The sequence below is a fragment of the Hypanus sabinus genome, chromosome 9, assembly GCF_030144855.1.
Source record: "Hypanus sabinus isolate sHypSab1 chromosome 9, sHypSab1.hap1, whole genome shotgun sequence".
NCBI lineage: Eukaryota > Metazoa > Chordata > Chondrichthyes > Myliobatiformes > Dasyatidae > Hypanus > Hypanus sabinus.
This window is the reverse complement of record NC_082714.1, coordinates 55,693,913-55,709,058: the sequence shown is the minus strand read 5'-3', so window position 1 is coordinate 55,709,058 and position 15,146 is coordinate 55,693,913. Positions and strand designations below refer to the sequence as shown.

Here is a 15,146-nt window from a genome sequence, read left to right as displayed (position 1 = left end):
GAGAAGTGTGAGGTGATGCACTGTGGAAGATTGAACTTGAAGGCAGAGTAGATGGTTAATGCCAGAGTCCTGAGGAGTGTGGAGGTTCAGAAGGATCTCGTGGTATAAATCCTTAGATAATTCAAAGTTGTCACACAGGTTTGATAGGGTGGTCAAGCAGGCACATGGTGTGTTGGCCCTCATTAGTGTGACAATTGATTCTCATTTTGCAACTCTAGAACTCTGGCTGGATCACATTTGGAACAGTGCTCATAGAACATGGAGATCTGCAGCACATTACAGGCTCTTTGGCCCACAATGTTGTGCCAACCATGTAACCTACTTTTAAAAGCTGCCTAGAATTTCTCTACCACACAGCCCTGTATTTTGCTATGTGCCTTCATGTACCTACATATACCTATCTAAGAGTTTCTTAAAAGACCCTATTGTATCTGTCTACACGCTGTCACTGGCGGTGCACTTCACACACCCATACTCTTCGTGTGGAAAAACTTACTCCTGACATTCTCTCTCCTCCCCCCCCCGTACCTACTTCTAAGCACCTTAAAACTATGCCCCATCAAGTTGGCCATTTCAGTCCTGGGGAAAAAGCCTCTGGCTATGCACACGATCAATGCCTCTCATCATCCTATACACCCCTATCAGGTCACCTTTCATCCTGCTTCGCTGTAAGGAGAAAAGGCCGAGTTCACTCAACCTATTCTCACAAGGCATGTCTCCAATCCAGGCAACATCCTTGTAAATCTTCTACTCAGTTATGATTCCCTTATTTAAAGGAAGGATGTAAAGGAGTTAGAGAGGGTGTACAATCTTCTGAGGGAAGGTTGTGCGAACTAAAGCTTTTTTTTTGGAGCGAAGGAGAATGAGGGGCAACTTGATAGGTGTGTGTATGATTATAAGAAGCATAGAGTAGACACCCAGCTCCTTTTTCACAGGGTGACAATGACTAATACCTGAGGATGTATTTTTAAGGTGAGTGAAGGAAAGTTTAGGGAAGGTGTCAGGCGTATATGTTATTTCCATAGTGGTAAGTGCCTGGGGTGCACCATTGGGGGTGGTAGTAGAAACTGGTGCATCAGGGATGTTTAAGGGACTCTTGGATGGGCACATAGGTTACAGAAAGATGGAGTGTTAGGTGTTGTGTAGGAGGTAAGGGTTGGATTGGTTTATGAAAAGGACAGCACCTTGTTATGGCCTAAAAGGCCCATACTATGCTGTACTTAGATTTTAATATGGGAATTGTAGACTCTTATACGGATAGAGCAGGTTGTAGCCAATCAAGTGGGTCTTATGAGTATTTATGAAGTGGTCTGTTCCATCACTGATTACACAGACCTCTGTGCTCTTGATTAATAACCTTGAAGTTCACAATACTGCACTTGAATGTTTTTTTCATTTTCTGTGGATGGACTAGAGATTCCCGCTTCACTGTGATTGTTGAATTCCTTCAAGGAGACTTTAAGAACAGCCTTGAATCTTTTTCTCTGCTTACTTGGTAATTTATTCCTGTGACAAAGCTCAGTGTTTGAGTTGTAGCACTGTTGTGAAAACCTGCTTATTTAAGTATCTGCCTACTAAATTTACACCCCTACTAAGCTGGCTTCTTAACTAGGTCAATAAATTGTTTTCAACAGCATTAGTTTAACTTTGGTTCTTATGTTGTCTTTTATGAAGGATTATATCTTCTGAAAGGGAATTAAAATCTACAGCATAGTTGTTCTCGGTTTTGAAAATTCCATTCAAGTTTGTCAGACATGACCTGCTATTTCTAATACTGAGCCGGCTCTACTTGCCTGACAATTTTTAACATTTTTAGCCACTGCATTCTTAGTTTCTGACTTTGGTAATTTTCTGATAATTGACGCTAGACTAGGAAGATTATAGTTAAGGTAATTTTGAATGTTTCCCTTAAATTTGGAATTGGAACAATTTGGTTCTGGTGAACTTCTCACTCTGTATTAGAAATACATTTTCTTGCCTTTTTGGCATGAGCCAGCCTGGTTATTCCCATTTGTGTGAAAATAAAGATACTTGTCATTGCAAGATAATTGCCTATTCTTGCCATGCTAACATACTGCCACCACATAGCTACTGCTGAAGTACAAAACTTGCACAAATCTTCTATTTCTTCTTGATATAGTCTCCAGTGTTCTCTTATTATTAATTTCATCTTTAATCACAATGGCTGTTTCTTTCTTTATCCCTCAACATAGACAATCATTTGGCACCTGAATTTTTGCCTACAAATTACTTTTTTAATTAAAATCTACATTTTTATGATAAATGCTTAATTGAGCTACAGAACGTAACTAGACCTGCTATAATATTTTACTTGCAATTTCTTTCCTGATTTATTAATTGCATCGTTTGCTTTTTCTTTTCATCTGTAGGATGTAGTGTCTGAAGCACAATAGTTAATTACTGTTCATATCTCTTCACTTTTTGTATCAGAATTAATCTGAGACCTTTTATCCATGCCTTTATTTGCTCTTGTGGCCCCTTTATTTTTCTTAACAGTTGCCACATGACTTGGCAGCTAAGGGTTAATCATCCTGATTGGCTTTTTTCCTGCATTGATTTCTGCATTGCTGTACAACTCCGGAAATTTCAATGGCATTTAGCATTGGGCTTGAAGGTACAGGTGCCTGCCCTGATGATTATCTTTCCCTTTGGGCTCATGAATAACAATATCTTGATCAGAAGTTTGTTTCTTCTTGTCCTTGAGTTCCTGTTGCTCCATATGCCATCATAACTCTTTATTCTGGTCCAGTATATGTATATTAAAGATGCTGAGGTCTTTTCAAGTTGTTGAGATATTCTTCAAATTAAACAGCTTTCCATTTAACTACACCCTTTTTCCAAATCCAAGTTGTAGTTGGAACTCAGATCCAGGAGACTTGTGAAGACAGGTGGAACAGTCTTTTGATTCAGTTCTACTTGCTAATATTTTCAGTCATTGATGGCTGTTTTGGTGCTAGATTCGTATCTTATTCTGAACTTAAGTTATAATACCTCTTGCTGATAACTTCCACTCTTCTCACTTCTACATGGTCTATCTCTTATTCTTTCCTTCCTTTGTCAACCACTGTGTCTCAGGATAGGTTAGTGTCCAATTTTCATTACAAACTCACATACATGCAGGGCTATCTTGATCATACCTGCCTTCATTCTGCTTCCTCTCAGAACTGTATTTCATTCTTCCAGTTTTTCCAATTAGCTGTGACCTGATGATAACTTCCGACCTGTACCTCTAAGATGTTTCGCTCTTCCTTGGCTATGCTTACCTTCCACCACGGTTGACAGGGTTTTCAACTATGTTTGTTCCATTTCTCATATTTCTGATCCCTTCTCCACTCCTTCACTTGTCTAGACCACCTTTCACCTTACTAGCCTCCACATTCAATGGGTTGTCCTTTATTACTTCTGCCACCAGCAGACACATCTTATTCTCAGCATTCAAAGGGACAATTGCTTTCATCTCGACCATACCTTCTACCCTCCTTGTGACACCCTCTGCAACTGTAGAAACGCAGCCCTTGCCATTTATCTCCTACTTCCTAACTATTTAGAAGCTCCAATACTCTTACTAAGTGAAGCACAATTTACTTGTACTACTTCAGTATGCTGTTTGGGATTTGGTGATCACCATACTGTTGGTTATGCATTGCTAAAAGCAAATACAATTTGGGTGACTACTCTGTGGACTGAATGGAGGTATTCTCCAATGATGACCCACAGCTTTCACTTAATTCTTCATCTCATTGTCTGGTCATCCATCATAAAGATTAGCACTGTTAGCACAGCTGCTATTTAATTTATCAAGAAGACCCACTGTTTTCAGTTCCTTCAGATGTTGAACATCTGCACCTTTTTGCTTTTTGATCGAATCCAACACCTGGAGAAGAAATATCTTTCAGTTTTTTATAAGACCCGATCCTTTCTGATGAAGTTAATTCATTCCAAGCATTCCATACACTAATCATTTGCTGCATTTCAAAAAAAGACCTTGTATTCTTTCTGTTCTTTTATCAACTACCTTCATTCTGTGTTCCCTATTATTGACCACTCCATGAATGTGGAAGTTTTCCCCTTCTGCCAGTATTCTTCATGACTTTAGGTATAAGATCTCTTTGCAACTATTTGACTTCTAATGAGACAATTGAAAATTGTCCTGTATATACTTGGAAATATTTTGGGAACTTACTTTTACAGCCTCTCAAGCCTTCATGTCTTTCCTGATGAATTCCAACCAGAATCGGGCATAACTTTCCAGCTGTGGACAATTTATTGCTTTATAAAGGCTCATCGTGATTTCTTTCTCCTTGCACTCTGGATCTATGGCTTTACAGGTAAAAGCACAATATTCACTGTTACTTTCAACAATCTATTTGCATATTCTCCCTGGATCTTATTGCTATCCAGTTGATAGTATGAAGATAACACTTCATGTTTCTCAACATTGAACTTCCCCTGCCATCTTCCTAACCCTTTGCACCAGTCTTCTATACCTCCTTGAAAGCCATTACTCATGGTAATCCAGGTCATTAAATTACAAGGCTAACTTTTTGGTTTTTTTCTTCAACGAGTATTATCTAATCTGCTGAATATTTCCTGTGTTCTGTTTTCTTGCATCTGCGGTAGCTTTATTTCATAGTTGCAGCATTGTTTTTTTCCCTCCCTCTGTTCAGTTTACGTTGTCAGATAGAACAGATGCAATCAACAAGCTATCACCACCTCCTCTACAGCTATCACCACCAACGTCACTTATCGTTTGTCTACCTCGCTCTTTATCCTGTTACAGATATTTCCATTGTACCACCCACCCCACTCGCTTCTCTGCAATTTAAAACACAATTTCTAAGTTTTGTTTTGTCTTGACACAGCCAATTTCTAACATTTTCTATTTACGGATATTCTGATACATGGTTTCACTACTATTTCCTCCACTCCAATGTTGCCAATTTGCACTGCAGTTCACTGACAGTCAAAAATGTGAAGCAGTAACATCAAATGCAGACTCCTTTGCATATTCTAGTGCTTCTCATGACCTGTGCAAAGGTGCTATTATTTTAATTTTTAGATACGGTCAATTTCTGTCAATTAACTTGCACTATATCTAGTCCTGATGAAGGGCCTTGGCCTGAAACATCAACTATTTATTTCCCTCCTTAGATGCTGCCTGACTTGTTGAGTTCCTCCAGCATTTTGTGTGTGTTGTTCCTAACATTAACGTTTTACATTTTGAGTCCTTGAATTAAAATGATATTTGATGTAAAATGGCGAACATCTCCTCATTATGCAGAAAGTCTCTTCTGTTTTTTGATGTATTTCATTTATGCCAATGTCACACAACAGCTCGGTTTGCAGAGCCTGATGCTATTATGCTTAAGATGAGGCAAATTCTTAAGATGAGCAAAGTGCTAATACTGGGCAACAAAAAATGAAAAGGTGATAAATAGTATGTAATTACTATATCGCTTTTCTGCCAATAGGTGGCGACAAACACCACATTGTGAAAAATACAAGTTTGTTAAAATACAAACTGTATGTTATTTTAAAAACTATACTTTCAATCTTGCATACCCTTATTAAAAGCATAGAAAATTCCAACAATAGTTAAGTGCCAATGTCAGTTTTTCATGGATGTCACCTGTGGTTCATTTCATTTTTGCTTCTTTGAGTGATCCTACATTCAGGTTTCAATACAGAGACTAGAGTGCTCAAAGCTAAGTTGACTCTCCAGCAGTGCTCTTGCACATGTGGCATTACTTAATGTCTCAACCATGAGGCCACACTGCTGGAGAGGCCATATATGTCCTACATATTAAAGCAAACATGATGATATTGTGATGAGCAAAACATTTTGGTGTCCTGACCAATGATAATCAATCAGTCATCATACCAATGCTGTTTAATTATCTGATCATTGTAGTATTATTATTTATATACATTAACTGTGCCAAAGTTGCTCTTATCTTTCCTGAACTTCAAAAGTACTTCATTGCTGTAAAAATACTTAAAGGGAAAGCAAACATTGTAAAGATTCCTCTCCAGATATTAGTTTTTAGTGGAGTCACTTACTGATGGTTTGACACTCTGAATAACACGTGAAGCATAGAATAAGCCTTTGGAAATTTGGAAATTATCAGCCATTTGGACCAGTGATGATGGCAATCTTTTTTTAATCTCTGTATGAGAAAATTGTTGGAATATTATTCCAGTTTAAAAGAAATCTACTGTTGCTGGCATGCATGTTCTCTGTTAATATCTTCTGATTATTTACTACCTTACCAGATTCTGCTTCAGCTGCAGATTTTTAAAAATTATCCCCTGTGTACTTACCTGGGAGTGTTACTGTACTACTTTCCAATCTAAAGTCTTTACCTCATTTGTTTATTACAATTGTGCTGCTTCATCCCATGAGCTTTAAGTTTCTTAAGTATTTTACACGGTACTTTGTCAAATCTCTTTTGAACATCCACATGCATGCTGTCAGTCACAGAGCTCATCAAATCTGTTACTTCATCAGACATCCAGTCAGGTTAATTGAAGTTCATTTGCATTTGATTAGTTTCATTTGTTAGGTCATGTGCTTCTAAATGTTGACTAACTTTGTCCCCAGCTATTGTCTGTAATAATTTTCTCCACTGCCTGTGGTTGCTGCGATGAACAAGTATAATATTGGTTACCCTACAGGCACCTGGTGATATTTCTCCTGGTGTCATTGGTGAGATGACTTTACATCCAACTGGACATGAGAACATGTAAAGTACTTGCTTGGTATCTCCATGAAATCAGCTGAAAGTTTGTGATCTTTGATTTTTATGATTAGAAATTCTGTGATAATCTTTATGGAATATATTTTACCTCAAATCAGAGACTTGATTTTGTTTTAATATCTATTTAGGTTCTACCAGTTCATCTCTTTGTGAGCACTGGATAAATCGCCTCACAGGCAGCAAGCAACCAAGTGTCACATCTACTGCATCCTCTCGCCGAACTTCTCTCATCTCACTCTCTGAATCTGTAGAATTTACTCAGGATCGTAGTGATCAGGATGACGGTATGCTTTGCTCAAAATGCTCTTTCCTCTCCTCCCACTTCTCTGCACTCCATTTGCATAATATTTAATATCTATTGCAATTGGAGTAGAAAGGATGGATGGCATGAAAGTAGTTTTGATTTTCCTGAAACAAAACCAGTTAGAAAATAACCTCTGTGCTTGACCTCTTCTCTATCACCTTGGCCAGTTCTGAACCGTCCACCACCTGCCTCAAAGGAATAACTATTTAACAATTCTGATTATGAATCCTGTGACATAAGTAAATTTAAATGGTTTGCATTAAATTTTGCTTCCTGTCACTTGGGACCACTGTAAACTCTCAGACTACCAGATGTCGCAGAATGACCTTTTTTAAAAAAAGAGGTTGATTATCAAGTGTAATTCATTAGCTTGTGAGCATGAATGACACGTAGCTACTCTATACATCTGTATTTGTATAACCAAAGGGTAATTTCTCAAATACAAAAACAAATGCTGTCTTCAGCAGACCAGTAGAAATGCACTGTGAAGTGATCTTGTGCAAGTGTTTGCGTGTGCCAACATTTCCACGTCTCCTTCCATCTATGAGATGCAGAAGTGTGTTACAGGCACCTGATCGAAATAAAAAAGAATAATTTGTATTTAAGCAGTGCATTTTTATATCAATTTGCAATGCATTCCCTGAAAGCACACTTAACAGTAACCTCTAAAGATCTGAATAAATAATTGAAAGGGGACCATTTGTAGGAGAATTGGGGAAAGCCTGAGGGGATGAGTCTTATTTGGTTACCTCTTTCAAAGTTGAGCAGAATAACTTGCTTGGGTTATTTTTGTGATTTTTGATTATAATTTAACCTCGGGATGTCCCAAGGCACCTCACAGCAACTAACTTTTCCTTTTGAAGTACAGTTACTGCTGGAGGAAATATGTTATTTAAATTGGGTAGGAATTGATCTCAGAAACCAATGAAGTAATGGACCACAAATTTGTTTTTGATGTTGATGGAGGAATAATCATTGGCTGGGAAACTGGAGAGAGCAACTTAAATTTAATATAATGCTATGAAGTCTCGTGCATCATCAGAAAGCAGATAAGGCTCTTCTACTGAAACAGTACAATGCACTATTGCCTTAGAGTATCAGTTTAGATTTTAACTATCTGTATGTAGATGGAACCAAATTTCTCAACCATCAGACTCTGGGATGCAAGTACTGTCAGATTGAATTAGAACCTGTATCTGGAAGTACAGTTGATTGCTAGAGTTTATATTTCTGGGTGAAGAAGGTATTCACCCTCTTTTATAATGCCTGTACTATCAGTGTAGTTAATGTGACATCATAAAGAGATTTAACTCTGGCTTATAGCATGATTATGACTCATAATTTTTAATCAGTTTGACTGTTATTATTCTTTTTGTGTAGGTGGGTTTTCTACTCGGCCTTTTGTGAGGAGTGTCCAACGCCAGAGTCTGTCATCCAGATCTTCATTTGCTAGCCCCTTGGTGCTCAATGAGAATGGAGTTAAATCTCAAAGGACATTATCTAGCAAGTTGCACATGCGATCCAACTCTCCATCACCATTCTCCTTCGAGTCTCCCACTCATAGCCCCTCTCCAGTTCCAGACATACTGGGCTGCAAAAGCCCTAACATGGGCACTCCTCCACTTCAAGGTCAGGGGGCAATCTCTGCTGGACTCCCCGGAAGGGCACCCCTTGCTGTCATGGAGGGTGTGGTCAGAGAGGATGAGATGAGAGTTTCAGGGAAAGCAGCTGGACAGAGACCTCTTCTAGCTCTCAATAAAATGCTTGACCAGTGTGGAAATGACACAGGAAGCTTGGACAAGCTGACTAATTTGGTTGATGCGGTGGATAAGAAAAGCTCTAGCCTGGGCAACCCCCAGTCCACAAATACCAACACTGCATCTTTGGTTGAAGAGCAAAAACAAAGGCCAAGCTATGTGACGGGAGCAGTAAGTGCAGAGACTCCACAAAAGAAGTCTGGTTCTAGAGTGCCTTCTGAACAGGCTAAAGGCTCTTTAACCAAAGCTCAGTCAACCCTGTCGTCTTCTCTGAAGAACCCCCAGAAAGCTGCTATCACACATGAAAAGATTGAAACGAGAGCTGCAACCCGGCGGTCTACATCAAGCTCGGTTCCTCGAAAGGAGGTGGATAAAAATCAGCAGCAGACCAGTTCATCTCCAGCTCAGCAGAAGCTGAAGATGCCCCTGGCTTCTCCTCGGTCATCCTCCCCAGCATTGAAAAAAGTACCAGGGAGATCCAAAACTGCTGAGAGCCACTCCAAACGCAGTCCCTCTCCTGAAAAGCGCAGGCTGGCATCTTCCAAAGCTAGCAGCACGAGCAGGTTGTCACATGCTAGGTCGGGGAATCGACCAGAGAGCAGGAGACTGAGGAATTCGAGCAGCAGTTCATCTGTGACAGAAGCCAAGTCCTCAGATACCAGCTCAAGAACTGATTTGAGAAGAGACAGCAGTAAGTCAGATGATAAAGGCCTGTCATTCTTTCGGGCAGCATTGAGGCAGAAAGAAAGTCGGAGGTCAGCTGATTTGGGGAAGAGCAACATTCTTGCCAAGAAGTCAGCAGATGGACCTTCCAAGGTGGCAAGCAAAAAAATCCCGAGTGAAGGCCCAAGCAAGGAGGGCAGACGATTGGTGAGTGAACAGCTATCCTCTGCATCATCCTCTGCATCGGCTTCTGCTCTGACGCTGTCCAGCAAAGTAACATCACGAGGGAAATCATCAAGCAAGGATGCAGCTCCCTCCAACTGTCCATTACTTCCTGCTACAAAATCCAAATCATCCTTGGCAGACACGGGGTCTCAATCTCCATCAAACAAAAAGAAACCTGCAGAAAAGACATATAAATCCAGAAAGATTGTTACTAGCAGCATGCAATCATCTGCCCGCCATAACAAAAAGTAATGTGAAAAATCAAAAAAAAAACCACTCCATTAAAATGCTATTCTGGCATTGTTTTTGCAACACTTTTTGTTTCTCCTCCCTCCCTCTTGCCTTTACTCCTTTTCCTCCATTTTAAAATGAGTTTTTTATTGGAGGAAGTTTTTGTTTGCAATTAATTCATGTGCCTACATTGGTGACAAAAGCTATATATTTAAGTGGTTTTTGTTGTGCCATCAAACCAGATGATTACCACGTGATGCTGGTATGTGATATGCAGATCCTGGAGCTAGTTCGTCATTGCCATCCTTCTCCCCACAAACCCTGGAGGTTGTCCTTCTTTGATGGGTTTTTAATGCAGCACTTTGTATCAACCTTCAGAACTTGCTTTTGTTGCAGAATAACACTGTGTACTGTTCAATGAATGATTTGATTTTTAAATTTTTTATAAATGTTCTTTTTAAAAACTAATAACTACTGCACGCTCTGAAGAAGCCATTGAGTTAAATAATCAATTTAATTTTCCCCTATAAGCTTTTGTTTGGTTGATGCAATGTTAACACCCTGCTGTCCAATCACAGTATTGTATAACAGCAAGTCTCAGGTTAACATACAAGGGAATAAATGGGAGCAATGACCATTTCAATTGAAATGTACCCACTTTCTGAAATGGTCACTGCCCCCATGTGGTAACAGTTCTTCTTCTGCAGAAGGGATGGAATGTAATGGTATGGAATGCTTCTGTCATAGATTGTTTTTGTTGTTTGCTTCAGTCCCTGATGTGATCTATTGGTTGTCACAGCTTGAACGACTTCATATGAATAGGTTGAAAGATTTGAACAGCGCTTGTGGCTTCAGTTACTGTGGGATGAACTTGTAGATGTATGGCATCACTAAAGGGTACTTAGCATAGATCCTTCAGTCTTGGTTCAAGTGTTTCATCTAAATTAAGGCTGGTCTTCAAATTGCCACCATTTTGCAGCCTGAACTGATATGTTGACACCTGGTTGCCAAGTTCTGACCCAGATACAATGATTCAGTAACATCCAGCTGAAATGCTGTTTGGTTAGAAATAAATGAATGCTAGCCCATACATTCAGATCTGTGGGAAGATATTTGTGGAAGCTCCACATTATGGATCGATATCATAAAGCATGGTCAACACCTGCACACTAAAAGAAAATTTTTTATATTTGCTAACCAGCAAATATAATGAGATGTTCCCATATGCTTACTAATCCAATGATGCCCCAGCTCAGCTGCCCTAAGTTAATAATCAATTATGTTCATACAGTTTTTGTTTTTTAATAAGTTCTTGTTTATATTGTGAAATGATGAGCATGTGCATATTTTCAGTTTCTAAATTCATAGAATTGTTTGCACTGTGGCCATTTGGCTAATTGTGCCTATGCCTGCTCTTTGAAAGAACTATCCAGTTAATTGCACTGTCTGATTCTTTCCTCTTGGCCCTGCAGGCTTGCCTTTTATAAGCATTTTTCCAGTTCTTTCAAAAGTTCCGTTTGAATATGCATTCCAGAATCTTTTGCTTCATGTGACATCTAGTTTTCCAATGTAATAAATGCAAACCCATGAGATGCATTCTGCCTATGAGCAGTCCTGTTTATAGTGTTTCCCAATTATATGGTGTAATTTATCATGGACCACCCACCTAATGAAATTCTCCCACTCCCCAAGGACAGTCTCTGGCCATGCATTATATGTCTTGGACAAATTTGGAAATTAATCTTCTGTGATTCAGTCCCTGAATTGATCCATCAACTCTTACTAATCAATGCTTGCTCAGTCTCTTGGTATGTTATTACAAGAAACATAAGTTTCTTGATTATAGTTCTAACTATTTGGGCATAAGTTTATTTTCCTCACTTAGTGCTCCTGACTGTTTTGGTCTGTGCTCATTTATTCTGTTCCTCAGGTTTGTGGGGAACAAGATCTACCTGTACGCAATAATTCTCCATACTTTACAAGTTCCCAAAAGTTGAAAAGACATTTTTGTTTCACCATGTTGCTCAGCTGCAGACATTCTGGTGTTCCAAAGAAGCAGCAATAAAGTCTTTGTAGCTTTTTAGAACCTACCTATTTTATATACCTGTTGTGCTGTCCCAGTGGAAATTGCATCATCTGGTGTACATCTGAGCCAAGGAGCATATGAAGTTTCCACTCTCCACACCCAAAATGTTTTAGTCACCTGGCCCCAGCTGGCACAATGGAAAAGGTGCGCCACTTGGCATTACTTTGTGAGGAGGGAAAGGGTGAGTAAGAGCAGAGGGAACCAGTATCTAATAGGAACAGCGAGTTGGTGAAAGGAGAGCTTTTGACTGCTGGGACCTGTGGAGCGATGGGTTTATGGGTATAACAACAGTGCAGGTGTTCACACCTTATTGAATTGCAAGCTTCCAGTTGCACCTTAGTGTAAGTGGGACTTCCCTGTAATGCACAAAAAAAAATTGTTCTTCCCCCTTGTTCACCTGCATGCACTTAAGGCAATGTATTACTATGCAAATGCTAGAATCTTTGTTGCACTGAGGTTCTTTGTAGTAGTTAGTTTGGGTTATTCATTTTAATCTTACGTTCAATAAGAGTTCTGCAGTCCCGTATTGGAGAATGGTGGCCTGGCTGATCTATTGCTTTGTTTGCACAACTTGATTCACATTTTCAGACTGATCTGTGTGAGATCAGTATGAGTGATTGTGAAATTTACAATGAGCAGAATCCTGTAACTGGAAGCTGTAGACAAGTAGATTTAAACCTGACATTCACTATTTTGTTAATACTGGCTGTAACAGAAAGTGCAATTTGATAAGTTCAAATTGGTCTGTGCTGACATTTTTTTTGCTGAGTACTATATTGTAAAGACTTTTTCCTTTCCTTAGTATTTTCCCCATGATCTTAGAAGTAATGTTTGCTTTTAAAGAGGTCATTTTCACCATTTCTATTAAGGTTTATAAAGATGTGAAAGGCGATAATTTTATCACTTGCATATCTATCTATCTAAGGAAAAGCCTGGTCCAAGCTCCCCAAGGAGCCCATCCAGCGTCAGAGGAGTATGGCATCGTACTCCCAACCTTTGCAGCCCTGCTGAGGCCTGTCAGTAGATTTTCAATATAAGCTGCAGTTGCTTGCATAGAAGATACTTTGCAGGGATACAAGTAGTTGTCAGGCCACCCAAGTTCATTGCAATTGACCTTATCAGAGCATTGCATAGAGGTGCAATATGCTAACACTAGTATTCACTTTGAGTTGTTTGCTGGTTTGGGTGGCACTGATGCCCTGCTTTGTAGCAATGGGATTTACACAGATGGTGGAATTACTCTAAATTCTTTATAATAATACCCTGCTGGTTCAGTGTTTTAAAATTACATTTCGCAGGGTGGAGCTATTAAATCATGTTTCTGAGTTATAAAGTGATGAAGATTAACCTCGCATAAGGTTAATAACCTTTGAAATGAGATAAAACCATTCTGAGCATACACCATTTCTTGTTGAAAAATCCTGTTTTCTGGGGATAATTGCCTACAGAACCATGTGAAATGAAGTTTCTGAACTTGGTGGCTCTTAATTTCACCACTACACTTGTACGTAATTCTACTAAAAAAAAAGTAACACCGTCTCCTTGCTGCTTGGTTGTAGCTCCCAGACTTTGAAGTGAATGTACTTTGAACAAAGTTTTTAAATCTTTAACCAGGGGCTGACCTGCAGATCTTCATGTTTTGCAGACTGAAACTTGTTTTTCCATTTTTTTGGTTTATCTGGTGTTTGGCCCACTTAATATTCATTGTAATTTTCTTTCACTGTACACTGGAATAAAGAACTAAGAGGGACCACATAGTCCATTTCACCAGATAGCACACCAAGTCCTAGAGATCTGAAATGGAGTTAGGAAGCTAATTGGCATTAGAACCAAATAGAGACTGGGTTCTCTTATCGACGGTTGATACTTTGTGAATGGGTAGTTTGTACCTGAAACATGAATAGCTTTATTCTCCTCACTGGCACTCTGGCCTGTTGAGCCTCTGCTATATTCTCTTTCCCTCTTCCCAATAAGGTATTGGAGTAAGGCACATATGTGATGGTGCCCTGCTAGGGAAGGTAACGAGCTGTCGCCTTCTGGCTGATGATTTGACTGTTTGCCTTTGCTGAGGAGAAGTTTGGGCCACATCTTTGTTGATTACCCTGTGACACTACATACATCACAACTTCAAAACAAAATAGATGTGAACAATATGGGCCGGTCCCTGACCCCTGTCTAGTGTGACTTTCTCCTTGTAAATTAGGCCATCGACTTGGTGTTGCTGAAACCTTTTTAAGTTATTTTGGGCAGGTGCATGAGAATGTGTTGCTGCCTTTCAATAATTTATTTGTATGTTTTATTAACAGGAGGTGTATGCACTTTTTTAATATGCAGAATCTGCATTGTTTTCTATGTTTTAAGAATGTTTCTTTGAGAACAGTTTGTACAAAGTCCATGTTCGTCAGAACAACTGTACATGAGGAGCAAGATTACAAAAATAAAAAGTCCAATTCAAACAGCCTGATAGTGTGACTTCATTTCTTGTTCTTCTCTCCTTACCTGAGGAAGATGACATTTCCTAGAGGTTCATAGTTGGTCTCAGGATAAGGGATCAGCTATTTGGAAGTCCAAATGAAGGGTAACAGCCTGACAGATTGACAGTTTATTTCCCTCTACAGATGTTGCCTGATCGTGTTCTTCCAGCAGTCTGTTGCTTAAGATTTCCAGCGTCTGCAGAATCTGTGTCCCATAAGGATGAGATTGCATAATTATTGAGGGTAGTTGAAGCTGAGGTCAGTACATTTTTTAAATGGAAGGAGAGAGGGAATTGGTCAGGGAAAGCAGCCAAGATGGAGGCGATGCAAGAGACTGCAGACTCGAATCTGGAATCGGGACAATAGTCTGCTGTTGAAGTCAGGGTGAATGCTGCTTGACCCACTATGTTCCTCCAGCAGATTGTTGCTAAGTTGTAGGATCAGCCCTGATCTTATCAAATGGATGTACAGCTTAAAACCTATTTAACCTATTTCAGTTATTACTACTTAAATTATTTTACCATCTTAATGTGAGTGGATCTGGGAGATGAGAACTTTGTTCTTGTGCAACAAGATGCTCCTGGCTAATGCTTATGCTGGTGACAAAAGCAAACTCAGTAGCAACTT

The 15,146-nt window shown here is 39.4% G+C and overlaps 1 protein-coding gene across 3 annotated transcripts in view; it reads left to right on the top strand.

Annotated features, from left to right (window-relative positions):
* The window catches only part of usp31 (ubiquitin specific peptidase 31), a 132,568-nt gene extending 118,067 nt beyond the window's left edge, over positions 1–14,501 (top strand). For all 3 annotated transcript variants that reach the window (XM_059979712.1, XM_059979713.1, XM_059979711.1), the window contains exons 16-17: positions 6,908–7,063; positions 8,464–14,501. In XM_059979712.1, the coding sequence (XP_059835695.1) occupies positions 6,908–7,063; positions 8,464–9,980 (1,673 nt within the window). In that variant the 3' untranslated portion in view covers positions 9,981–14,501. The remainder of the gene's footprint in view (positions 1–6,907; positions 7,064–8,463) is intronic.
* The last annotated feature ends 645 nt before the right edge of the window (positions 14,502–15,146 follow it).